General features: G+C 37.5%; 1 protein-coding gene across 1 annotated transcript in view; it reads left to right on the forward strand.

Annotated features, from left to right (window-relative positions):
• SNTG1 (syntrophin gamma 1) overlaps positions 1–26852 on the forward strand; it is a 710288-nt gene that overhangs the window by 305198 nt on the left and 378238 nt on the right. The window contains 1 exon segment of the mRNA XM_053715033.1: positions 9597–9679. Coding sequence (XP_053571008.1) covers positions 9597–9679 — 83 coding nt within the window.

The raw sequence follows: 26852 nt of genomic DNA on the forward strand, positions 1-26852 counted from the left end.
CTAACATAAATATTATTAAAATAAATCTAAATTAAATTTACAATTATTACCTAAATAATTCCTATTTAAAACTAAATACTTACTTGTAAAAAAAAACCTTAGCTAGCTACAATATAACTAATAGTTATATTGTAACTAGCTTATATTTTATTTTTATTTCACAAGTAAGTTTGTATTTATTTTAACTAGGTAGACTAGTTAGTAAATAGTTATTAACTATTTACTAGCTACCTAGTTAAAATAAATACAAATTTACCTGTAAAATACAACTAACCTGCCTTACACTAAAACCTATTATTACAATCAAATAAAATAAATTAAATTAATAAAATACAATTATCTAAATTACAAAAAAAAATAAACACTAAATTACACAAAATAAAAAAAGAAATTATCAAAAATAAAAACGAATTACTCTTAATCTAATAGCTCTATCAAAATAAAAAAGCCCACCCAAAATAAAAAAACCCTAGCCTACACTAAACTGCCAATGGCCCTTAAAAGGGCCTTTTGCGGGGCATTGCCCCACAGAAATCAGCGGGGATTGAGCTCACATTCTATTGGCTATTCCAAACAGCCAATAAAATGCAAGCTCAATCCTATTGGCTAATTGCAACAGCCTATATGATTTTTTCACCTTTAATTCCTATTGGCTGATAGAATTCTATCAGCCAATCGGAATGTAAGGGACACCATCTTGGATGACGTCACTTAAAGGGAAACTTCATTCTACAGCAATGATCGGAAGAAGAGGATGCTCCGCACCGGATGTCTTGAAGATGGACCCGCTCCGCGCCGGATGGAGGAAGACAGAAGATGCCGTCTGGATGCCGGCTTTGTTGGATGAAGACTTCTGCTGCCTGGATGAAGATGAATGTTTGGTCTTCGAAAACTGTAAGTGTATAGTCGGGGGTTAATGTTAGGTTTTTTTATGGGTTTATTGGGTGGGTTTTATTTTTAGCTTAGGGTTTGAGCAATGTAAGGCCTAGATTTGGAGTTCGGCGGTAAAAGGGCTGTTAACGCTCCGCGGGCTTTTTTCTGGCCGCACCATAAATTTAACTCTGGTATCGAGAGTTTAATCAAATGCTGCGTTAGGCTCCAAAAAAGGAGCGTAGAGCATTTTTACCGCAAATGCAACTCTCGATACCAGAGTTGCTTACGGACGCGGCCGGCCTCAAAAACGTGCTCGTGCACGATTCCCCCATAGGAAACAATGGGGCTGTTTGAGCTGAAAAAAAACCTAACACCTGCAAAAAAGCAGCGTTCAGCTCCTAACGCAGCCCCATTGTTTCCTATGGGGAAACACTTCCTACGTCTGCACCTAACACTCTAACATGTACCCCGAGTCTAAAGACCCCTAACCTTACACTTATTAACCCCTAATCTGCCGCCCCCGCTATCGCTGACCCCTGCATATTTTTTTAAACCCCTAATCTGCCGCTCCGTAAACCGCCGCAACCTACGTTATCCCTATGTACCCCTAATCTGCTGCCCTAACATCGCCGACCCCTATATTATATTTATTAACCCCTAATCTGCCCCCCACAACGTCGCCTCCACCTAACTACACGTATTAACCCCTAATCTGCCGAGCGGACCTGAGCGCTACTATAATAAAGTTATTAACCCCTAATCCGCCTCACTAACCCTATCATAAATAGTATTAACCCCTAATCTGCCCTCCCTAACATCGCCGACACCTACCTTCAATTATTAACCCCTAATCTTCCGATCGGAGCTCACCGCTATTCTAATAAATGGATTAACCCCTAAAGCTAAGTCTAACCCTAACACTAACACCCCCCTAAGTTAAATATAATTTTTATCTAACGAAATAAATTAACTCTTATTAAATAAATGATTCCTATTTAAAGCTAAATACTTAACTGTAAAATAAATCCTAATATAGCTACAATATAAATTATAATTATATTATAGCTATTTTAGGATTAATATTTATTTTACAGGCAACTTTGTAATTATTTTAACCAGGTACAATAGCTATTAAATAGTTAATAACTATTTAATAGTTACCTAGTTAAAATAATAACAAAATTACCTGTAAAATAAATCCTAACCTAAGATATAATTAAACCTAACACTACCCTATCAATAAAATAATTAAATAAACTACCTACAATTACCTACAATTAACCTAACACTACACTATCAATAAATTAATTAAACACAATTCCTACAAATAAATACAATTAAATAAACTAGCTAAAGTACAAAAAATAAAAAAGAACTAAGTTACAGAAAATAAAAAAATATTTACAAACATAAGAAAAATATTACAACAATTTTAAACTAATTACACCTACTCTAAGCCCCCTAATAAAATAACAAAGCCCCCCAAAATAAAAAATTCCCTACCCTATTCTAAATTAAAAAAGTTACAAGCTCTTTTACCTTACCAGCCCTGAACAGGGCCCTTTGCGGGGCATGCCCCAAGAAGTTCAGCTCTTTTGCCTGTAAAAAAAAACATACAATACCCCCCCCCCCAACATTACAACCCACCACCCACATACCCCTAATCTAACCCAAACCCCCCTTAAATAAACCTAACACTAATCCCCTGAAGATCTTCCTACCTTGTCTTCACCATCCAGGTATCACCGATCCGTCCTGGCTCCAAGATCTTCATCCAACCCAAGCGGGGGTTGGCGATCCATAATCCGGTGCTGAAGAGGTCCAGAAGAGGCTCCAAAGTCTTCCTCCTATCCGGCAAGAAGAGGACATCCGGACCGGCAAACATCTTCTCCAAGCGGCATCTTCGATCTTCTTCCATCCGGAGCGAAGTGGCAGGATCCTGAAGACCTCCAGCGCGGAACATCCATCCGGACCGACGACTGAACGACGAATGACTGTTCCTTTAAGGGACGTCATCCAAGATGGCGTCCCTCGAATTCCGATTGGCTGATAGGATTCTATCAGCCAATCGGAATTAAGGTAGGAATTTTCTGATTGGCTGATGGAATCAGCCAATCAGAATCAAGTTCAATCCGATTGGCTGATCCAATCAGCCAATCAGATTGAGCTCGCATTCTATTGGCTGTTCCGATCAGCCAATAGAATGCGAGCTCAATCTGATTGGCTGATTGGATCGGCCAATCGGATTGAACTAGATTCTGATTGGCTGATTCCATCAGCCAATCAGAAAATTCCTACCTTAATTCCGATTGGCTGATAGAATCCTATCAGCCAATCGGAATTCGAGGGACGCCATCTTGGATGACGTCCCTTAAAGGAACAGTCATTCGTCGTTCAGTCGTCGGTCCGGATGGATGTTCCGCGCTGGAGGTCTTCAGGATCCTGCCACTTCGCTCCGGATGGAAGAAGATCGAAGATGCCGCTTGGAGAAGATGTTTGCCGGTCCGGATGTCCTCTTCTTGCCGGATAGGAGGAAGACTTTGGAGCCTCTTCTGGACCTCTTCAGCACCGGATTATGGATCGCCAACCCCCGCTTGGGTTGGATGAAGATCTTGGAGCCAGGACGGATCGGTGATACCTGGATGGTGAAGACAAGGTAGGAAGATCTTCAGGGGATTAGTGTTAGGTTTATTTAAGGGGGGTTTGGGTTAGATTAGGGGTATGTGGGTGGTGGGTTGTAATGTTGGGGGGGGTATTGTATGTTTTTTTTTACAGGCAAAAGAGCTGAACTTCTTGGGGCATGCCCCGCAAATGGCCCTGTTCAGGGCTGGTAAGGTAAAAGAGCTTGTAACTTTTTTAATTTAGAATAGGGTAGGGAATTTTTTATTTTGGGGGGCTTTGTTATTTTATTAGGGGGCTTAGAGTAGGTGTAATTAGTTTAAAATTGTTGTAATATTTTTCTTATGTTTGTAAATATTTTTTTATTTTCTGTAACTTAGTTCTTTTTTATTTTTTGTACTTTAGCTAGTTTATTTAATTGTATTTATTTGTAGGAATTGTGTTTAATTAATTTATTGATAGTGTAGTGTTAGGTTAATTGTAGGTAATTGTAGGTAGTTTATTTAATTATTTTATTGATAGGGTAGAGTTAGGTTTAATTATATCTTAGGTTAGGATTTATTTTACAGGTAATTTTGTTATTATTTTAACTAGGTAACTATTAAATAGTTCTTAACTATTTAATAGCTATTGTACCTGGTTAAAATAATTACAAAGTTGCCTGTAAAATAAATATTAATCCTAAAATAGCTATAATATAATTATAATTTATATTGTAGCTATATTAGGATTTATTTTACAGGTAAGTATTTAGCTTTAAATAGGAATCATTTATTTAATAAGAGTTAATTTATTTTGTTAGATAAAAATTATATTTAACTTAGGGGGGTGTTAGTGTTAGGGTTAGACTTAGCTTTAGTGGTTAATCCATTTATTAGAATAGCGGTGAGCTCTGATCGGAAGATTAGGGGTTAATAATTGAAGGTAGGTGTCGGCGATGTTAGGGAGGGCAGATTAGGGGTTAATACTATTTATGATAGGGTTAGTGAGGCGGATTAGGGGTTAATAACTTTATTATAGTAGCGCTCAGGTCCGCTCGGCAGATTAGGAGTTAATAAGTGTAGGCAGGTGTCGGCGACGTTGTGGGGGGCAGATTAGGGGTTAATAAATATAATATAGGGGTCGGCGGTGTTAGGGGTAGCAGATTAGGGGTACATAGGGATAACGTAGGTGGCGGCGCTTTGCGGTCGGAAGATTAGGGGTTAATTATTTTAAGTAGCTGGCGGCGATGTTGTGGGGGGCAGGTTAGGGGTTAATAAATATAATACAGGGGTCGGCGGTGTTAGGGGTAGCAGATTAGGGGTACATAAGTATAACGTAGGTGGCGGTCGGCAGATTAGGGTTTAAAAATTTTAATCGAGTGGCGGCGATGTGGGGGGAGCTCGGTTTAGGGGTACATAGGTAGTTTATGGGTGTTAGTGTACTTTAGGGTACAGTAGTTAAGAGCTTTATAAACCGGCGTTAGCCAGAAAGCTCTTAACTCCTGCTATTTTCAGGCGGCTGGAATCGTGTCGTTAGAGCTCTAACGCTCACTTCAGAAACGACTCTAAATACCAGCGTTAGAAAGATCCCATTGAAAAGATAGGATACGCAAATGGCGTAGGGGGATCTGCGGTATGGAAAAGTTGCGGCTGAAAAGTGAGCGTTAGACCCTTTAATCACTGACTCCAAATACCAGCGGGCGCCCAAAACCAGCGTTAGGAGCCTCTAACGCTGGTTTTGACGGCTACCGCCGAACTCCAAATCTAGGCCTATAAGAGCTAAATGCCCTTTTAAGGGCAATGCCCATCCAAATGCCCTTTTCAGGGCAATGGTTAGCTTAGGTTTCTTTAGATAGGTTGTTATTTTCGGGGTTTGGTTTTGTGGGTGGTGGGTTTTACTTTTGTGGGTGTTTGTTTTTAACAGGTAAAAGAGCTGATTTATTTGGTGAGATGCCCCGCAAAAGGCCCTTTTAATGGCCATTGGCAGTTTAGTGTAGGCTAGGGTTTTTTTTTTATATTGGGTGGGCTTTTTCTATTTTGATAGGGCTATTAGATTAGGAGTAATTCGTTTTTATTTTTGATAAATTTTTTTTTTTTTTTGTAATTTAGTGTTTATTTTTTTTGTAATGTAGATAATTGTATTTTATTAATTTAATTTATTTTATTTGATTGTAATGTTAGGTTTTATTGTAAGGCAGGTTAGGTTTTATTTTACAGGTAACTTTGTATTTATTTTAGCTAGCTAGTAGGGATGGGCGAATGTTTCTAAAAATTCAAAATTTAAAACAAATTTTTATACATTCGTTTGTTCTAATCGAATTTCGAATGTTTATAACATTCTAACATTCTATTTTCTAATTTTTGTTTTCAAATTTCTCAATAAAATTCGAAAATATTCGTTTGAATAATAGAATGTTTAGCTATCTATTCATTCAATTTCGAAATGTAATATTCGAATACGAATGTCACATTCAAATTTGAAATAGTATTTCTAGTCTAATACTGTGTTTTTTAAATGTAATATTCAAATTTGAATGTGATATTCGATTTGAATGTGACATTCAAATTCAAAATAGTATTTCTAGTCTAATACTGTGTTTTATAAATTTAATATTCAAATTCGAATGTGATATTCGAATTCGAAATAGTGTTTCTAGTCTACAATTGCGTTTTATAAATGTAATATTCGAATTCAAAAGTGACATTCGAATTCGAATGTGACATTCGAATTCGAATGTGACATTCAAAAACTGTAAATAACATTTGAAAATCGAATTTTTAAGAATATTCGTTCTTATCAACATTCTATTAAATCGAATTTCTACAATAACATTCGTTTTAACATTCAAATTCAAATATAAACACATTCGCCCATCCCTACTAGGTAGTTAGTAAATAGTTAATAACTATTTAATAACTAGTCTACCTAGTTAAAATAAATACAAACTTACCTGTGAAATAAAAATAAAACCTAAGCTAGCTACAATGTAACTATTATTTATTTTGTAGCTAGCTTAGGTTTTATTTTATAGGTAAGTATTTAGTTTTAAATAGGAATTATTTAGGTAATAATTGTAAGTTTAATTTTGATTTATTTTAATTATATTTAAGTTAGGGGGTGTTAGGGTTAGACTTATGCTTAGGGTTACGTTAGGGTTAGGTTTAGGGGTTAATATATTTTTGTAGTGATGTGGGAGGCCAGAAGTTTAGGGGTTAATAGTTTATTTTAGTATATTTTGATGTGGGGGGCTTGGGGTTTAGTGGTTAATAGGTTTATTATTGTGTCAGTGTGGGCGGACAGCAGATTAGGGGTTAATAATCTTTAAATAGTGTTTGCGATGTTGGAGGGTGGCGGTTTAGGGGTTAATAGGTTTATTATAGTGGCAAGGATGTCAGGGAGTGGCGGAATAGGGGTTAATACATTTTTTAAGTGGCGGCGATGTCCGGAGCGGGAGATTAGGGGTTAATAAATTTATTTTAGTTTTTGCGACCTTTTGGCCTCACAAAACTTGTAATACCGGCGCTATGAAAGTCCCATTGAAAAATACTTTTTTAAGAGTGCGGTACTGACGTTGTATGACGGCCAAAAAGGTGTGCGGTACACCTATACCTGCAAGACTTGTAATAGCGGTGTTAAGGAAAAAGCATTGTTTTGAAGCATAACGATGCCTTTTTACTCATAACGCAAAATTCGTAATCTAGCTGTGTGTTATAGTAATACACTTTTGTGATTACCTTGTATCTAATCCTCTGCAGATTGCCCATTTATCTCAACTCTTTTAACAGGCTTGCATTTTATCCAATCAGTGCTGATTCATAAATAAATCCACTGGAGTGAACATAATGTTATCTATATGGAACATATGAAATTGCAGTGTCTTACTGTGAACAAATGCCAAAATTCAATGAGATAAGAGCTGGCCTTCAAGGGCTTAGAAATTAGTTTGAGTCTACCTAGGTTTACCTTTCAACAAATAATAACAAAAAAAACAAAGCAAATTTTATGATAAAAGCAAATTGTAAAGTTCTTTAAAATTTAATGCCCTGTATTGAATCATGAAAGTTTAATTTTGACTAGACTGTCCTTTTAAATATGCAGTATATACTACAGCAGTCTGAAGGAAGCATTGTAAAAATACACAATTATTAAAGGTAAATTACATGATAAGAAGGCAAAAACATAATTAAATGTTCATTTGTTTTTTTTACAGGGGTTCATTTAACATATAATACATAAACAAGTTCTGAGTTTAAAGTCCCTTAATTACTCATTGAAGCATTATGTGAGGTTTAAAGCTGTATTCCCCATTGCAAAGGCTTGCCTTTCATATGGGTTACTGTAATATCATCTTATAGTGTAAGCACTATGACAGTCTGACATAGTGCTGCTCAGTTCTAGACAAATAATGCAGATGATATATGATCCAGTTAATACAAGAAAATAGATTTCTCTGATGTTTCAAAAGATACCATTACATGTGTCACTCAAGATTTTTTTTTTTTTTTAAATGATAATAAATTCCTTTAAAGAAATGTGTGAAATGTATAATTTTGCATGTAATATGTCTAACTGCTAACCTTAATAATAAAAAAGGTTGGAAGAAGAAAATATGAATTCCATCCCTTGTATGAATGAAGGAAAGTAACATAATTAACTAAATAAAAGACAGTTATAGCAACATTGGGAAAAGTGGTTTTCCCAATACTAGTACAAACTTTTGCTGTATGAACATTTTCTTAGCTCTGTTTTTAAAATTGATTGAATTGCCCACTTATCAATATAATTTTAAAAAGGGATATTATTCACACTATTTAATTACCCATGAAGTATTAGATGATAATAGCGCTATTGTGTGTTACCATCCATCTAGCACAAACAACAGCATTTATATTTGTACACTCATATTATCAGTCCAAGGTTACTTTTTATTGGTGAGTGATAGTATTTGGCGCTCTAACATCTGCTTGTAGGATAGCACAGGTGCCCTAAATCGTTCACATAATAGACTTCTATGGGGGCGCAGTAAATCTCATGATGAATGATGCGCAGGTAGGAGTTCTTCATGTAGTTCTGTCCTGTACCATTTATAATAATGGTTTACTTTGGGTCTCAAACAATTTTACAGAAGTATTTTGGATTGTGTTTGAGGGCAACACTAAACTCACCACTTGCAATACAATCACAATGAGCATGCTTATAATGCTCCCTGTGCTATCCATTAAAAGTATAGAGCGGACTAAAAAAATGTTGGCTGTGTTAAGATGCTCTGGTTAAAAAAAATTATAATTTTAATACCACATTAAGCCTTATTCTTAGCGTTAGACCATTAACCCACCCAAAGCTCCACTTGTAATCTAGCTCAAAAACACAAAAAAACTTTGCATTATATGTTTTTCCTGTAGTTTAATTTTTTAAATTATGTTTTTCCCCACATCCACCAGTGGAGGTTGAAGTTAATACTACAAGAAACTGGACACTGAAACACCCAATGCACATTGCTTTATTAGTACAGTATTATTATCAGTTATTTGTAGAGTGCCAACAGATTCCGCAGCGCTAGCTAATTTATATATGTCTCTGACAACAGTAAAGAAAATGGGATAAACAATATTCAAGAGACATTGCAATGGGTATATTCCTGGACTGCAAAACAATGCACATTTTGCCAACATAACTGTTTAAGTGCCTTTAAAAGTTTAAGTATGCAAATATTTTGCAATACAGTGTTTAATTACATTCACATAGAAATGACTTTAATTAGAAAAAAATAGATTAGATTAGAAAATCAGATGCATTTTTTAACCTGTATAGATTTACAAGTTTCTCTAAGAAACTGCACATTCTTAACCAAAACATATAACCACGTGACTAACCAATAAACTGCTTTCTTGCAGTTTTCTAATGACAAGACACATCTGTCATATTCCATCTATTTAGTTCTGTCTCATGCATCACTTACCTCTTCCATAGTTTTGTTATCACTATGCTAGATAAGGGAGTATAAGGTAGGTCCTTCTAACTTCCAGTCAAAGGACAGCTATAGCTCCACAGTAACTTCACAACTATTATAGGATTTTGATAAAAATAGGTTTCCAAAAATAAATCTGTGCTGATTTCTTCAGGTATCCCTAGTGACCAAAGCAGTGGTACATCATCCCCCCTTTGTGACAGTGGCTTGCATCTCAACTACCATCCTAACAACACGGTAGGTGGATTTTTATTTTCATGATTTGATGATTTGCAATGTAAAAACATAATTTATGTAAGAACTTACCTGATAAATTCATTTCTTTCATATTAGCAAGAGTCCATGAGCTAGTGCCGTATGGGATATACATTCCTACCAGGAGGGGCAAAGTTTCCCAAACCTCAAAATGCCTATAAATACACCCCTCACCACACCCACAAATCAGTTTAACGAATAGCCAAGAAGTGGGGTGATAAGAAAAAAGTGCGAAAGCATAAAAAACAAGGAATTGGAATAATTGTGCTTTATAAAAAAAAATCATAACCACCACAAAAAAGGGTGGGCCTCATGGACTCTTGCTAATATGAAAGAAATGAATTTATCAGGTAAGTTCTTACATAAATTATGTTTTCTTTCATGTAATTAGCAAGAGTCCATGAGCTAGTGACGTATGGGATAATGACTACCCAAGATGTGGATCTTCCACGCAAGAGTCACTAGAGAGGGAGGGATAAAATAAAGACAGCCAATTCCGCTGAAAAATAATCCACACCCAAAATAAAGTTTAAATCTTATAATGAAGAAAACTGAAATTATAAGCAGAAGAATCAAACTGAAACAGCTGCCTGAAGTATTTTTCTACCAAAAACTGCTTCAGAAGAAGAATACACATCAAAATGGTAGAATTTAGTAAAAGTATGCAAAGAAGACCAAGTTGCTGCTTTGCAAATCTGATCAATCGAAGCTTCATTCCTAAACGCCCAGGAAGTAGAAACTGACCTAGTAGAATGAGCTGTAATCCTTTGAGGCGGAGATTTACCCGACTCGACATAAGCATGATGAATTAAAGATTTCAACCAAGATGCCAAAGAAATGGCAGAGGCCTTCTGACCTTTCCTAGAACCGGAAAAGATAACAAATAGACTAGAAGTCTTTCGGAAATTCTTAGTAGCTTCAACATAATATTTCAAAGCTCTAACTACATCCAAAGAATGCAATGATCTCTCCTTAGAATTCTTAGGATTAGGACATAATGAAGGAACCACAATTTCTCTACTAATGTTGTTAGAATTCACAACCTTAGGTAAAAATTTAAAAGAAGTTCGCAACACCGCCTTATCCTGATGGAAAATCAGAAAAGGAGATTCACAAGAAAGAGCAGATAATTCAGAAACTCTTCTAGCAGAAGAGATGGCCAAAAGAAAACAAAACTTTCCAAGAAAGTAATTTAATGTCCAGTGAATGCATAGGTTCAAACGGAAGAGCTTAAAGAGCCCCCAGAACCAAATTCAAACTCCAAGGAGGAGAAATTGACTTAATAACAGGTTTTATACGAACCAAAGCTTGTACAAAACAATGAATATCAGGAAGAATAGCAATCCTTCTGTGAAAAAGAACAGAAAGAGCAGAGATTTGTCCTTTCAAGGAACTTGCAGACAAACCTTTATCCAAACCATCCTGAAGAAACTGAAAAATTCTCGGAATTCTAAAAGAATGCCAGGAAAAATGATGAGAAAGACACCAAGAAATGTAAGTCTTCCAGACTTGATAATATATCTTCCTAGATACAGATCTACGAGCCTGTAACATAGTATTAATCACAGAGTCAGAGAAACCTCTTTGACTAAGAATCAAGCGTTCAATCTCCATTCAAATTTAAGGATTTGAGATCCTGATGGTAAAAAAGGACCTTGTGACAGAAGGTCTGGTCTTAGTCCACGGTTGGCAAGAAGCCATGCGGACAAGATCCGTATACCAAAACCTGTGAGACCATGCTGGAGCCACCAGCAGAAAAAACGAGCATTCCTTCAGAATCTTGGAGATTACTCTTGGAAGAAGAACTAGAGGCGGAAAGATATAGGCAGGATGATACTTCCAAGGAAGTGACAATGCATCCACTGCTTCAGCCTGAGGATCCCTGGATCTGGACAGATACCTGGTAAGTTTCTTGTTTAGATGAGAAGCCATCAGATCTATTTCTGGAAGTCCCCACATTTGAACAATCTGAAGAAACACCTCTAGGTGAAGAGACCACTCGCCCGGATGTAACGTTTGGCGACTGAGATAATCCGCTTTCCAATTGTCAAAACCTGGGATATGAACCGCAGAGATTAGACAGGAGCTGGATTCCGCCCATACCAGTATTCGAGATACTTCTTTTATAGCCAGAGGACTGTGAGTCCCTCCTTGATGATTGATTTATGCCACAGTTGTGATATTGTCTGTCTGAAAACAAATGAACGATTCTCTCTTAAGAAGAGGCCATGACTGAAGAGCTTCTGAAAATTGCACGGAGTTCCAAAATATTGATTGGTAATCTCACCTCCTGAGATTTCCCAAACCCCTTGTGCTGTCAGAAACCCCCATACAGCTCCCCAACCTGTCAGACTTGCATCTGTTGAGATCACAGTCCAGGTTGGAAGAAAAAAAGAAGCCCCCTGAACTAAACGATGGTGGTCTGTACCACGTCAGAGGGTGTCGAACAATCAGTTTTAAAGATATTAAATGAGATATCTTTGTATAATCCCGGCACCACTGGTTCAGCATACAGAGCTGAAGAGGTCGCATGTGAAAATGAGCAAAGGGGAACACGTCCAATGCAGCAGTCATAAGAACCTAGAATTTCCATGCATAAGGCTACCGAAGGGAATGATTGATACAGAAGGTTTCGATAAGCTGAAACCAATTTCAGACGTCTCCTGTCCAACAGAGACAGAGTCATGGACACTGAATCTATCCGGAAATCTAAAAAAGGTTACTCTTGTCTGAGGAATCAACCAACTTTTTGGTTAATTGATCCTCCAACCATGTTCTTGAAGAAACAACACTCATAAAAAGCTGGAAAGGATCTTTCCATTGAAAATGAGCAAAGGGAATTGAATCCAATGCTGTTAAAACTTCTATGCATATATAGCAACTGAAGGAAATAATAGAGACTAAAGGTACCGACAGACGGAACCCAATACAAATTGTCCCATGTCTGATAGAGACAAAGATAGTGACATAAACCATCTGGAAACCTAAAAAAAGGTGACCCTTGCATGAGGAATCAAGAGCTTTTGAAAAAAGATCCTCTAACTATGTCCTGAAGAGCAAGTGAAACATATGAGAATCTGCATCCTCAGGAAATAATCTGAATGAAAACAGAAAAATGAAGACTATGCATTTATTGTATCTAAAAAAAACAAATAATGCTATCAATGACCACAAAAAGGCAGAATAGTTTGAATAAAACTCCAAAACCCAGTTCCTAGAAAAGGAACTGGAATAAAAACCCCAGAAGATTCCAGGTCTGAGCAGCGCTTGAACCCCATGGGTACCCAGCCATGCTTCAACAGTATCCAAAATATATAGGACAGAAACACACTGAAAGAAAGTGTTAGCCTTACTGGAATAAAATCAAAGAAATTTGGACAAAATAGAACCAAATAAATTTCAAAGAAGTCTTAACCTGCCCCTTACCAGCCAAGCTGGGATACGGCACGTGCATCGCAACATTAGGGAGCTAATTTCGAACCCCAATTAAAAACATGTTACTTGGGAAAGAACTCAGGATTAGTTCCTTAATAAGAACAACCAAACTAGTATAAGCTTAAAGTTTTAGTCTTAGAACTCAATCTTGAAGCCCATAGTAACAGTTAAGAATTGAATCCAATTATAATTGATTATCTTAGAACAAAAGAAATATGGATTTTCTTTTTTTTTTTTAAAAATCACAGAATTCTTCTAGCTAAAATAGCTAAAGACATAGATTAACCCTCATTTGCGAATATATTCAATAAAATGAAGACACAAATGAAATCATTAGCATGATAGTCCAGTTTAAAGGACCAGTCAAAACAGAGGACTTGCAAAATGCAAAACAACAAGACAAATGCAACGGCACCTAGTCTAGTAAATGTTGTCCCTTAACAATGCTAAAATAAATCATGATTTGATACTTGATCTTAAAGTAAACAGAAAAAAATGAAGCAATTGCAATATCACAGGACCAAGAAAAGTACCTGAAACTAAATAATTTTCCAAAAATGAGATACAACTATATAAAGGAAAATAAATACTATTTTGCTATAAAAAACAATAGCATAATTAGTAGGAGTAGAGATAGCTCCAATAAATTGGAGAACCCTCCAAATTGAATTTAACTGCTGACAAAGAATATAGTTTAAAAATAAAAGAAAATTCTCAGCCTATTCCATTCCCTAGTATGGGGAATTGGAAAGAAAACCTCTGAAATCACAGAAGAATAAAAAGGCAGAAATAGTGTCAGCTAGTCTTAAAGAACTAGTTACCTTAATATCCAAAATAATCAACACCTCTTCAACAAAGAACAAATGTACTTTAATAATAAAAAAAAATATATAAAAAAGTAGATTTGTTAGTGTCAATATCTGATGAAGAGAATTTCTGAAAGATAAAAAAACATCATCAGAGAAGGATAAATCAGTATGTTGTTGGTCATTTGAAACTTCAATAATTAAAAAAGAAGTGAAAAAGACCTAAAAATCATATTAGAAGGCACGAAGTCAGACATAGCCTTAATCAGAAAAAATATTTCTTATAAATCTTCTAAACATTTCTTGCACTTAAGAATGGAAATGTATAAAGCATAAATACTAATGGAATCTGCATGTAAAAGTATATCATAATAACTTATTACAAACCATAGCTAAAGATAAACATTTATAACATTTAAAATAAATGAACTTAGCTTTGGTAGAACTGAAACTCAGTTAAGCATTTTTCCAGAAGTGGCTTTTGACTCGGGGACAAACGGAGACATCTTGCAATATGTAATAGAAAAAACAACATATAAAACAAAATTGATCAAATTCCTTAAATGACAGTTTCAGGAATGGGAAAAAATGCCAGTGAACAAGCTTCTAGCAACCAGAAGCAATAAATAATGAGACTTAAATAATGTGGAGACAATAGTGACGCCCATATTTTTTAGCCCCAAAAAAGACGCCCACATTATTTGGCGCCTAAATGCTTTTGGCGCCAAAAATGACGCCACATCCGGAACTCCAACACTTTTGGCGCAAAAAAACATCAAAAAATTGACGCAACTTCCGGCGACACGTATGACTCTGGAAACAGAAAAAAAAATTTGAGCCAAAAAAGTCAGCGACAAGAATGACGCAACAAAATGAAGCATTTTCAGCCCCCGCGAGCCTAATAGCCCACAGGGAAAAAGTCAAATTTTAAGGTAAGAAAAAAATTGATTAATTCATATGCATCATCCCAAATATGAAACTGACTGTCTGAAATAAGGAATGTTGAACATCCTGAGTCAAGGCAAATAAATGTTTGAACAGATATATTTAGAACTTTATATAAAAGTGCCCAACCATAGCATAGAGTGTCACAGAAAATAAGACTTACTTACCCCAGGACACTCATCTACAAGTAGTAGAAAGCCAAACCAGTACTGAAACGAGAATCAGTAGAGGTAATGGTATATATAAGAGTATGTCGTCAATCTGAAAAGGGAGGTAAGAGATGAATCTCTACGACCGATAACAGAGAACCTATGAAATAAACCCCGTAGAAGGAGATCATTGAATTCAAATAGGCAATACTCTCCTCACATCCCTCTGACATTCACTGCACGCTGAGAGGAAAACCGGGCTCCAACCTGCTGCGGAGCGCATATCAATGTAGAATCTAGCACAAACTTACTTCACCACCTCCATAGGAGGCAAAGTTTGTAAAAACTGATTTGTGGGTGTGGTGAGGGGTGTATTTATAGGCATTTTGAGGTTTGGGAAACTTTGCCCCTCCTGGTAGGAATGTATATCCCATACGTCACTAGCTCATGGACTCTTGCTAATTACATGAAAGAAAAGGCCTACACAGTAGAGGTTTGGGATGTGTAGGGGAAAAAAATTGTTTGGATGAAATTTTTGTAATTAAAGCAATAGTCTAGTCAAAATTAAACTTTCATGATTCAGCTAGAGCAGGCAATTTTAAGCAACTTTCTATTTTACTCCTATTATCATTTTTTCTTTATTCTCTTGGTATCTTTATTTTAATGTAAGCTTTGGAGCCGGGCCAATTTTCGGGTTCAGCACCTGGGTAGTGCTTGCTGAGTGGTGTCTAAATGTAGCCATCCAATCAGCAAGCAAAAATGGGCCGGCTCCTAAGCTTACATTCTCGCCTTCTCAAATAAACATACCAAGACAATGAAAAAAAAAATGATAATAGGAGTAAATTAGAAAGTTGCTTAAAATTCCCTGCTCTATCTGAATCATGAAAGTTTAAATTTGACTAGACTATTCCTTTAATATTCTAGGAAATTATTTTCTCCGAATATTAGTTGCCTGCACTATTTGGTTTTCATTTTTGTTTAACATGTACATTTGTTTTTGTTGCAAATGTAAATGTTTCAAAGGTTTACCTGTAGCTACATACTTACCCTAACGCATTCTGGAGAGCGCGCTGTTCGGCTTTCAGGACCTGCACTAAAGTTAGTGCAATTTCTGGGTACCAAGCTCGCTAAGCCTCCTGTTAGCGCTGCCAGGGACCTGGCAAGATGAGGATCGGGTTAGCGCTCTCTCCAGAGCGCAGTAAGATTAGTGATGTCACAAACAGTTCTGCCGCGAATAGTTCACAGCGAACATAGCATGTTCACGTTCGCAGCAGACGGCGAACATATGCGATGTTCGATCCACCCCTATTCGTCATCATTGAGTAAACTTTGACCCTGTAGCTCACAGTCACGAGACACATTCCAGCCAATCAGCAGCATACACTCCCTCCCAGACCCTCCCATCTCCTGGACAGCATCCATTTTAGATTCATTCGGAGCCTGCATTCTTAGTGAGAGGAGGGACAGTGTAGCTGCTGCTGATTTAATAGGGAAATCGATAGCTAGGCTAGTGTATTCAGTGTCCACTACAGTCCTGAAGGACTCATCTGATCTCTGCTGTAAGGACAGCACCCCAAAAAGCCCTTTCTGTCTGCTTTTCTTTTCTTTTTTCCCTGTGTAATCTAATTGCAGCCTGCCTGCATATACTGTGCCCACTTGCCCAGTGCCACCACTCATATCTGGTGTAACAGTAGTGTACATTTAAAAAAAAAAAAAAAAAACTTTTTTAATTTGAAATAATAGCAGTCATTTTCCTTCACACGTGTGCGTTTGAGGTCCTGCCAGGGCACAGTGTGACACCAGTGCAAGTCATATCTGCTAAAAAAAAGTAGTGTACATTAAAAATCAAAAACAACCTTTTTTTAATTTGAAATAATAGCAGTCAGTTTCCTTCACACGTGTGCGTTTCAGGTCCTGCCAGGGCACAGTGTGACACCAGTGCAAGTCATATCTGCTAAAACAGTAGTGTACATTTAAAAACAAAAAAAAAAACACCTTTTTTTACTGTGAAATAATAGCAGTCAGTTTCCCTCACACGTGTGCCTTCCAGGTCCTGCCAGGGCACAGTGTCACACCAGTGCAAGTCATATCTGCTAAAACAGTAGTGTACATACATTTAAAAAAAACAGAAACCTTTTTTATTGTGAAATAATAACAGTCAGTTTTCCTCACACGTGTGCGCTCCAGGTCCTGCCAGGGCACAGTGTTACACCAGTGCAAGTCATATCTACTAAAACAGTAGTGTACATACATTTAAAAAAAAAAAACCAACCTTTTTTATTGTGAAATAATAGCAGTCAGTTTCCCTCACACGTGTGCGCTCCAGGTCCTGCCAGGGCACAGTGTCACACCAGTGCAAGTCATATCTGCTAAAACAGTAGTGTACATACATTTAAAAAAAACAGAAACCTTTTTTATTGTGAAATAATAACAGTCAGTTTTCCTCACACGTGTGCGCTCCAGGTCCTGCCAGGGCACAGTGTCACACCAGTGCAATTCATATCTGCTAAAACAGTAGAACGATAGAACATCATACCTGATGTTTTAAAGCACGTTATTCCAAACAATTTAGGAATGTTAGGTGATTTATGCCCTTTATGGATTAAAACCAGACTCTGCATCAACTATGTAATTTTCTATTGGAGTTTGCCATGGATTCCCCTCCGGCATACCACAGTCCAGGTGTTAGTCCCCTTGAAACAACTTTTCCATCACTTTTGTGGCCAGAAATAGTCCCTGTGGGTTTTAAAATTCACCTGCCTATTGAAGTCTATGGCGGTTCGCCCGGTTCGCCGTTCGCGAACGCAAAATTTTAGGTTCGCGACATCACTAATTAACCCCTTAACGACACATGTCGTACAGGGTACGTCACACACAACCTGGTCTTTAAAGACCAGCAACGTACCCTGCGACGTACCCTGTATGACATCAGGGTTTAAAGCGGGCCTGCAGGGAGCGCACGTGCGTGCGCATATGTGCACGCGATCGCGTAACAGCCACTGCCACCAATGAAATTATGAATGGGAGAGAGGGAGAGGGAGGGGGGGAAATAATTTTCAAAAGGATCTGGGAGGGGGAGAGGGTGGAAGGTATTAGGGGGGGCAGCTACAGAGGTTAGGGGCTAAGGGGGGGGGGGGGTCCATCACAGATAAACAGATATTTTTTTTAAAAAAAAAAATCATAAAAAAAAAAAGCCTTTTATTTTAGTACTGGCAGAGTTTCTGCCAGTACTTAAGATGGCGGGGACAATTGTGTGGTGGGAGAGGGAAGAGAGATGTTTGGGAGGGATCAGGGGGTGGGATCTCTCAGGTGGGAGGCTGATCTCTACACTAAAGCTAAAATTAACCCTGCAAGCTCCCTACAAGCTATCTAATTAACCCCTGCACTGCTGGGCATAATACACGTGTGATGCGCAGCAGCATTTAGCAGCCTTCTAATTACCAAAAAGCAACACAAAAGCCATATATGTCTGCAATTTCTGAACAAAGGGGATCCCAGAGAAGCATTTACAACCATTTATGTCATAATTACACAAGTTGTTTGTAAATAATTTCAAACAACATTTTTTTTTATTTGATCGCATTTGGCGGTGACATGGTGGCATGAAATATACAAAGATGGGCCTAGATCAATACTTGGGGTTGTCTACTACACTACACTAAAGCTAAAATTAACCCTAGAAGCTCCCTACATGCTCCCTAATTAACCCCTTTACTGCTGGGCATAATACATGTGTGGTGCGCAGTGGCATTTAGCGGCCTTCTAATTACCAAAAAGCAATGCCAAAGCCATATATGTCTGCTATTTATGAACAAAGGGGATCCCAGAGAAGCGTTTACAACCATTTATGCCATAATTGCACAAGTTGTTTGCAAATAATTTCAGTGAGAAACCTAAAGTTTGTGAAAAGAATTATGAAAAAGTGAATTTTTTCTTTATTTGATCTCATTTGGCGGTGAAATGGTGGCATGAAATATACCAAAATGGGCCTAGATCATTACTTTGGGATGTCTTCTAAAAAATGCATGTCAAGGGATATTCAGGGATTCCTGAAAAATATCAGTGTCCCAATGTAACTAGCGCTAATTTTGAAAAAAAGTGGTTTGGAAATAGCAAAGTGCTACTTGTACTTATTGCCCTATAACTTGCGAAAAACGCAAAGAACATGTAAATATTGGGTATTTCTAAACTCAGGACAAAATTTAGAAACTATTTAGCATGGGTGTTTTTTGGTGGTTGTAGATGTGTAACAGATTTTGGGGGTCAAAGTTAGAAAAAGTGTGTTTTTTCCATTTTTTCCTCATATTTTATATTTTTTTTTATAGTAAATTATAAGATATGATAAAAATAATGGTATCTTTAGAAAGTCCATTTAATGGCGAAAAACGGTATATAATATGTGTGGGTACAGTAAATGAGTAAGAGGAAAATTACAGCTAAACACAAACACCGCAGAAATGTAAAAATAGCCCTGGTCCTTAAGGGAAAGAAATTGAAAAATGGTCGTGTCCTTAAGGGGTTAAGATAAAAAATCAATTTAAAGGAAACATAAATACTGTCAAAATTTGTCAGTTATTTTTAGTTCTCTTTAAATTTTGTTGGTGCATTAAATTGTATATTTGTTTTAGTTTAGGAAAACAAAAATCCGATTTTCGGTACGAATGCACACGTCTAGTAGAGATGTGCATTCATTTTGTTATGAAGTCAAATTCATAATGAAACAAATATCCGAATGAATGCATCAATGACATTTTAAAGAAAACCAAAAAATACTGATGAAATAAATCTGTACTAATTTGTTTTCTTTCAATTACCTTTAAGGTATTAAATACTTACTTTTAGCTCGCTAGAGAGCTGTACTAACTCGCTCCTCTTCTTCACAAAGCTCCAGCAGAGCTAATGGAAGGCTTAGCACAGAAGCTTCCAGGGTCTGTGCTAAAGGAGAAGGTCCTTTAGTGCAGGCCCTGGGACCCACCGCGCTAAGCCTCTTATTAGCGATGATAGGAGTGGGATAGCACGGCTCTCCAGCTCGTTAAAGGTAAATATTTGTTTTAACAAAAAATTATTTAAATGTTCTATGAATATTCAGTATTGGTTTAGTTTAAAATTAAATGAATACTGAAAAGTGCAGCCAATAAATATTTGGGAAAACAAATTTTTCTATTCTAAAACTTTGGACGAACCAATTCTTTTGGTGCCTTTCAAGTCTACTAAGCAGTCTTTAAAAAAAATGCATATTAAAGGGCACTAATTTTAATATTTTAAAATAAGTTTTGCATGAAAAAAATCTATGGTACAGAAAAACACAAACTGGTATAGTTTGTCTTCAATATAGTTTAGTTTTCCTTCTCAGTAGCTTTTGTTGTGAATAATAATTAATTCAATAATTCATTCTAGTTTTTCTGCTGTTAGAAATGCCAGTGAAAATAATGGATTTCTCATAGTTTAATATTTTTGCATTTTTAGTAATTTTAGTAGCTGCAATAATTATGGTAAATTATTATCCGTGAACTTTACTAAAAGGCTGGTAATATGGGATTCACCATATCAAGCAAAGACTAAGAAATAAAGCTCATACATCGGTAAAACTACTTCCCATATGCTTTTTATTATTTTAGCATGCTGTTGGATTTATTCATTTAAAGTAATATATGATGTAGAAGTAAAGATTTATTGCACTGCCATGTTAACACAGGGCTTGATGTACAAAGCAGGGAATGCTGTTTTTGAGCCCTTGACTACACAAAAGAAGCCTTCCAGGGCAAGATTCAGTTGTTTATTTCTTTATTTTTTGTTTTGTCCAATTGTAGCCAAGTGTGAATGGTCTATTTTTTATCCAAATACAGTATTTTAACTCTTTGCAATATTTTTCTTAGCACAAAGATAGCAAACATTTATATGTCTTCTTAATCCTCAAACCATATAAAGGAAAGATGTCATAGGTATATGTAAGCATGCTCTTTACGGGACTGAACTAAAAATGCTATCTTGTAGTTATCAGGATTTAGGAACCTACTGACCTATAGTTACCATATAAAAGTATTTCCTAAAAGTACAACACCTTAGCGGATAAATGATTCCACGAAAGGCCTGCATTCATCAAAATACCTTGGCATCAAAAATCAGCATTTTTATTTTTTATTAGTTTTTGAGGAAATACCCTTCTTTTTATAGTTGGTCACCAAATTTGAAAGTATGTAATAATACAAATAAAAAAAAAAAGATAAATAAGAATGATGAATGTTCATATGTTACATAAAAAATCATATATAACCCTGTGGCAATCACAGCACATAATATTGCAACATTATGTTTTGATGAGCTAAAATTATATCCTTTAGTTACTTTTTTTTTTTTTTTACTTTAATGTGTATCAAATTCAAAAAGGGGTCCATGGGTTTATAATAGTAGGTAAAAAGTAAAAATGTATTATGACGTAAAGCGCTAACCAACTCTGCAACAGTCACCAGTTTGTCATAGAGAGGTTTAACTGACTCTTTCCACTTTCAACAGATCATCATAGTCCAGCAACTCCAGATGAGCCTGAGACTTAGTTTAGTGGGTACAAAGATGAACAAAACACTCTTTCATCTGTATTAGACCCAAAACAATGTCTAAAACTCCCCCTTAGGATTATTATATGGGAAATCCCCCTTAGGATTATTATATGGGAAATCCTAACGAAAGTCCAGACTAATAGATTAAAATTACTATACACAACTTGACAAAAATCATTCTAAAAACACAATAAACACAATATTGTACATAGTTAGAATATTAGACAAAAGCAAAATGTAATAAAGGAATATTTAAAGGAATATTGCTACAAGCCATTATAACAATACTCTCTCCTCTGCACTCAACACCCTTGCTCCTCCACAAATACGCAAAACCCCATGTCATCAGCTCCAGCCCTGGGACTCTCAGCAAACACGCTATCTACAAAAATGCTCCCGTGCTGCTGAACGTGCCTGGAGGAAATCCCGCTCTGAACCCGGTTTCCTAAACTATAAGTTCAGTCTTTATTCTTACTCCTCTGCCCTTCACTTAGCCAAGCAAAACTACTTCTCTTTTCTCATATCTTCTCACTCCTCAAGCCCTAAATGTCTCTTCTCCATTTTTAACACTCTCCTCTATCCACCTGCACCACCCCCTTCATCTGCCTTTAGTGCTCAAGACTTGGCATACTACTTCAACAAAACACTTACCATCCAAAGTAACATCCCACCACAAGACTGCAACCTGCCATCTCTGTCCCCGGTCACCCCCTCCACCACTATCAGTACCTTCCCCCCAACCACTGAGAATGAAGTGAGTTCTCTAATGTCTTCCTCACACCTCACTACTTGCCCACTTGACCCTATCACTTCACATCTAATACCTTCTCTGTCTTCTACCCTCACCCCATCTCTTAATCACATATTCAACCTATCCCTTAATACTGGTTCATTTCCATCATCCTTTAAACATGCAAAGGTCCCCCCATCCTCAAAAATAAACCCTCCCTCAACCCCAATTCACCTGCAAACTACCACTCCATATCACTGCTTCCACTAGATTCAAAAGTCCTGGAAAATCTAGATTTCAATTGCCTAACCCACTTCCTATCCTCAACATTGCTTGACCCCCTGCAATCTGGCTTCTGTCCCCAAAACTCAACTGAGACTGCCCTCACCAAGGTTACTAACGATCTTCTTTCTGCTAAAAACAATGGCCACTATTCTATACTTATCTTACTTGACCTGTCTGCTGCCTTTGATACTGTTGACCATCCCCTCCTCCTACGTACTCTCAGCTCCCTTGGGCTCTGTGATATTGCCCTCTCCTGGATCCACTCATCTCTCTAATAGGTCCTTTTCTGTCTTATTTGCTGGAGACTCCTCCTCTTTATTGCCTCTGTCTGTTGGAGTACCTCAAGGCTCTGTTCTAGGCCCTCTACTCTTCTCTATTTATACTTCCTCCCTGGGTAAACTTATCAGTAGCCATGGCTTCAACTATCACCTCTATGCTGATTAAACTCAGATCTACCTATCCATCCCTGTACTCTCTCCTTCTGTCCTTTCCCACATCAGCAACTGCTTATATGGCATTTCTTCCAAGACTGAGCTTCTTCTAATCCCCCCATCTAATTCTACTCCAGTTTCTAACTTTACTATCACTGTTGCTGACACCAGTATCTCCCCATCACCCCAAGTCCGCTACCTAGGAGTTGCACTTGACTCCAAACTGTCCTTCATACCCCACATCCAATCGCTCTCTTCATCCTGTCGCACCCACCTACGCAATACCTCCAACATTTGTCCTTTTCCGAGTGCTGAAACTACTAAACAGCTAATCCATTCTCTAGTAATTTCCCGGCTTGACTACTGTAATAACCTACTAACTGGCCTTCCTCTCTCCCACCTTTCCCCCCTTCAATCCATCCTAAATGCTTTTGCTAGGCTAATCCACCTCTCCTGATGCTCTGTATCCACTGCACCCCTCTGTGAGTCCCTTCACTGGCTCCCCATTCACAGCAGAATTAAATTAAAAATTCCCACTCTGACCTACAAAGCCCTTACCAATGCAGCACCCCTGCCTGTCCTCACTCATCAACAAATATACTCCAGCCCGTCCCCTAAGATCCAACATCGATCTACTCCTTGCCTCTTCTACCATCACCTCCTCCCATGCTAGACTACAGGACTCCTCTTGTGTGGCACCAACCCTCTTGAACGCACTTTTTCAACCTGTCAAACTTTTCCCCAACCTCTCCTCCTTTAAACGCTCCCTAAAGACCTTCTTGTTCAGGGAAGCTATCACCAAATTAGTAACTAATGAATTCCACTTGCCTAATAGTTGCCCTCATCTAACTCCACACTAACATCATCCCCACCTTCGCAGTCCCCACCTCCTGTTTCTCACCCTCCTACCCATTTAGATTGCAAGTTCCCACGGGAACAGGACTCCCAATTCCCCCTGTATTTGTTTGTTAAATTTTGTCTGGTGTCTCATATTGTACTGTCCTTTTATCTTTGTTACCCATGGACAGCGCTGCGGAATCTGTTGGCTCTTTATAAATAAAAAATAATAATAATTTGTATAAAAAGGAATTAGCCAACACAATTTGATAAAGCAAACAGTTTAAAATAAAAAAAATGTAAAATAACAGAACCTAATACTAATGTGCATAGATCTCTGCTCCAAGGGAAATTAAAAGGAAAATGTTCAAGCATGCTTTACTAGCTCCCCTTGTGAAAGACAATATGATTTATGATTTGGCCAGATTAAACATTTAACCACTTTGTGCCAAAATCAATGTGTTAATATCAAAACTAGGTTCCGATGTAAACATGAAATATTGCGATCATCGATGCGGTCACATGATTTCAAGGCCAGAGCCAAATCATGGTGGATTGCCTACTCTGCTAGGCATGCCCCCAGTACAATTCTTGCTTTCGTAAAAGGGGGAGGCTGCAGGACACCATATGAGGTAGGGCATTCCATGCTGTTGGGGTTAAATACATTTTTAGGAAGTAAAGTTTCTTTCAGAAAAGGGGCACGGATTGTGGCAGGCTATAAACGAGCTTACAGGCCTGGCTTGAACAATATGGCAACAATATGAAACAATACTATTAATCACTCTGTCTGTTATATTTTGTCAACCAGTAACTGGAAAAATATTACAACACATACCAAGATTGCCTGGAATGCTGTTATAGTAGTGTATTTTATCATACTTGTTGATCATAAACCACCAGGCAGGTTTATAACAGAGTTCAGAGAAGGGCAGTAAACTCAGTCCAGAAATTACTGAAGCTTGATTTTTTTATATTTACCAGACTGAAGAAATTTATTTCAACTTTAGTGACTCAAAGAACGTCTCTTTTAACCAAAACCAAGAAAACATCTTAACTGACAACATTACAGATATAATTTACTTCAGGATAGTATCATGGCACGGGTGTTGTCTTAACCCCTTGGCTAGCATAGCAGACATTTATGCAACACGTCATAGGCCTAAACAAACCTAGTGTTTCATGACATAACTAAAAATACCATACTTATTTAACAGGGCTAAACTATTTCTCAAATAAAACTCAAACCCATAAATATATAAATATATACCCATTAATATATACTACAAGTTGCTAAATCTAAAGAGAAAAGAAGTGGATTACCGGCTTCATGCAAGTGATCTCACTGACTATTATAAAAGGAAGATGATCCCGCGGGGATTTAGAGTCAGGAACTCCCCCACTATTGGGAGGAGCAGCGCTGAATTCTGTCGCAAATGGTGTCAGATAGCCAACAAGTGTTCTTTCGATTGGATACTGCTCGTTATAGAAGAGGTTACGAGACTTAAAAAATTAGTGGTTGAGGAACTCGATACCACACAAAAAGACAAGGAGTATGTGCTAAAGAATGATGAGAACGAGGACTGGCTAGGCAAGCTGGCATCTCAAGTGGACAAATATAGAAAAGATTTGATCAACTTTAAGAACAAGAAAATTGCAACTGTCGAGATCGACTATCGCGAGAGAAGGGTCTATCAATGGCTGTCTGGTAAAAATGCCCCCTTCAGACAAAGACTCAATGAACGCAAACCTAGGGCACTAGCTAACACCATCGATACAAGTGGTGGTGAATCTAGTGAAGCTGAATCATCCACAAGCAACCTGAACACCCTGAAACAACAGACCCAGGTACAGACAAGATCTCAAAGGAAACCTCCACTACCGGCAAAAAACGGCAACCCACCCGCACAAGACACAGGCCGTACGTCAGACGAAGTAGGTGGTGGAAGAAGACAGCGAAAAAACTGACAAAATCAGAGAATGTGATAATCAACATCAACAGTAGACCCATTGATGATGACGAACTGAGGCTACTCAGTAAGCGATTAAGCTATGTTCCTACACCACGAGTGGATGTTTTTGATAATTTAGTGGACATACATCGCCTACAAAGGACATTGAAAGTAAAGAATCATTTCAAGAACTCGCCACCATTGAGTGATGATAGAAGATTTGTGGTAAAGTCTGGGTTCGAACCAAGGAACATGCACCCAACTATCAAGACTTTCACTAATGTATGTTCTCAGGAGATTAGTAATGAACTCAGTGATATGGGAACATGCAGAACTAACCTAGAAAAATCAGAGTGGGCAGCCCTACAAAGACTAAAGAAGGATGACTCTATAGTCATCAAACCGGCAGACAAGGGGGGTGCTATTGTGGTGCTCGATTACCAATAATATAGGCAAGAACTACTAGAGCAATTAAGTGACACGCCACGTATAGAAGATTACCAGCCAACCCAACTATGACTTACAAGTGAAAATTGGAGGATATCTTATCTTTTGCTTTGAATAACGGCCACATTGAGCAGACACTTTGTGACTTTTTGATGCCGGAGTTGCCCAGACATCCAATTGTCTATACGATCCCAAAAAATACATAAGGATTCATCTAGACCACCAGGGCAACCAATTGTGTCTGCAGTGGGATCACTATTCCAAAATCTAGCGAAGTACATTGACTTTCATTTACAGGAGGTCGTAAGGAATACTAAGGCATTCCTCCAAGACTCAATACAGCTGATTAATCTACTGCATGACAGAGACTTTCCTGCAGACTGCCATCTTGTCACACTTGATGTCAACAGCCTCTACACCATCATTCTGCATGATTTGGGTGTAGAGGCTGTAAGATAAGCTTTGAGCAACTCGGATGAGTACATGGGTCCTTCTATTGAGATACTACTAGACTGGCTAATGATATGCCTGACTCATAACTATTTTAGATTTGAGGAAAGTTTTTACCTCCAGTTAGTAGGAAC

Source organism: Bombina bombina, chromosome 5, assembly GCF_027579735.1.
Source record: "Bombina bombina isolate aBomBom1 chromosome 5, aBomBom1.pri, whole genome shotgun sequence".
NCBI lineage: Eukaryota > Metazoa > Chordata > Amphibia > Anura > Bombinatoridae > Bombina > Bombina bombina.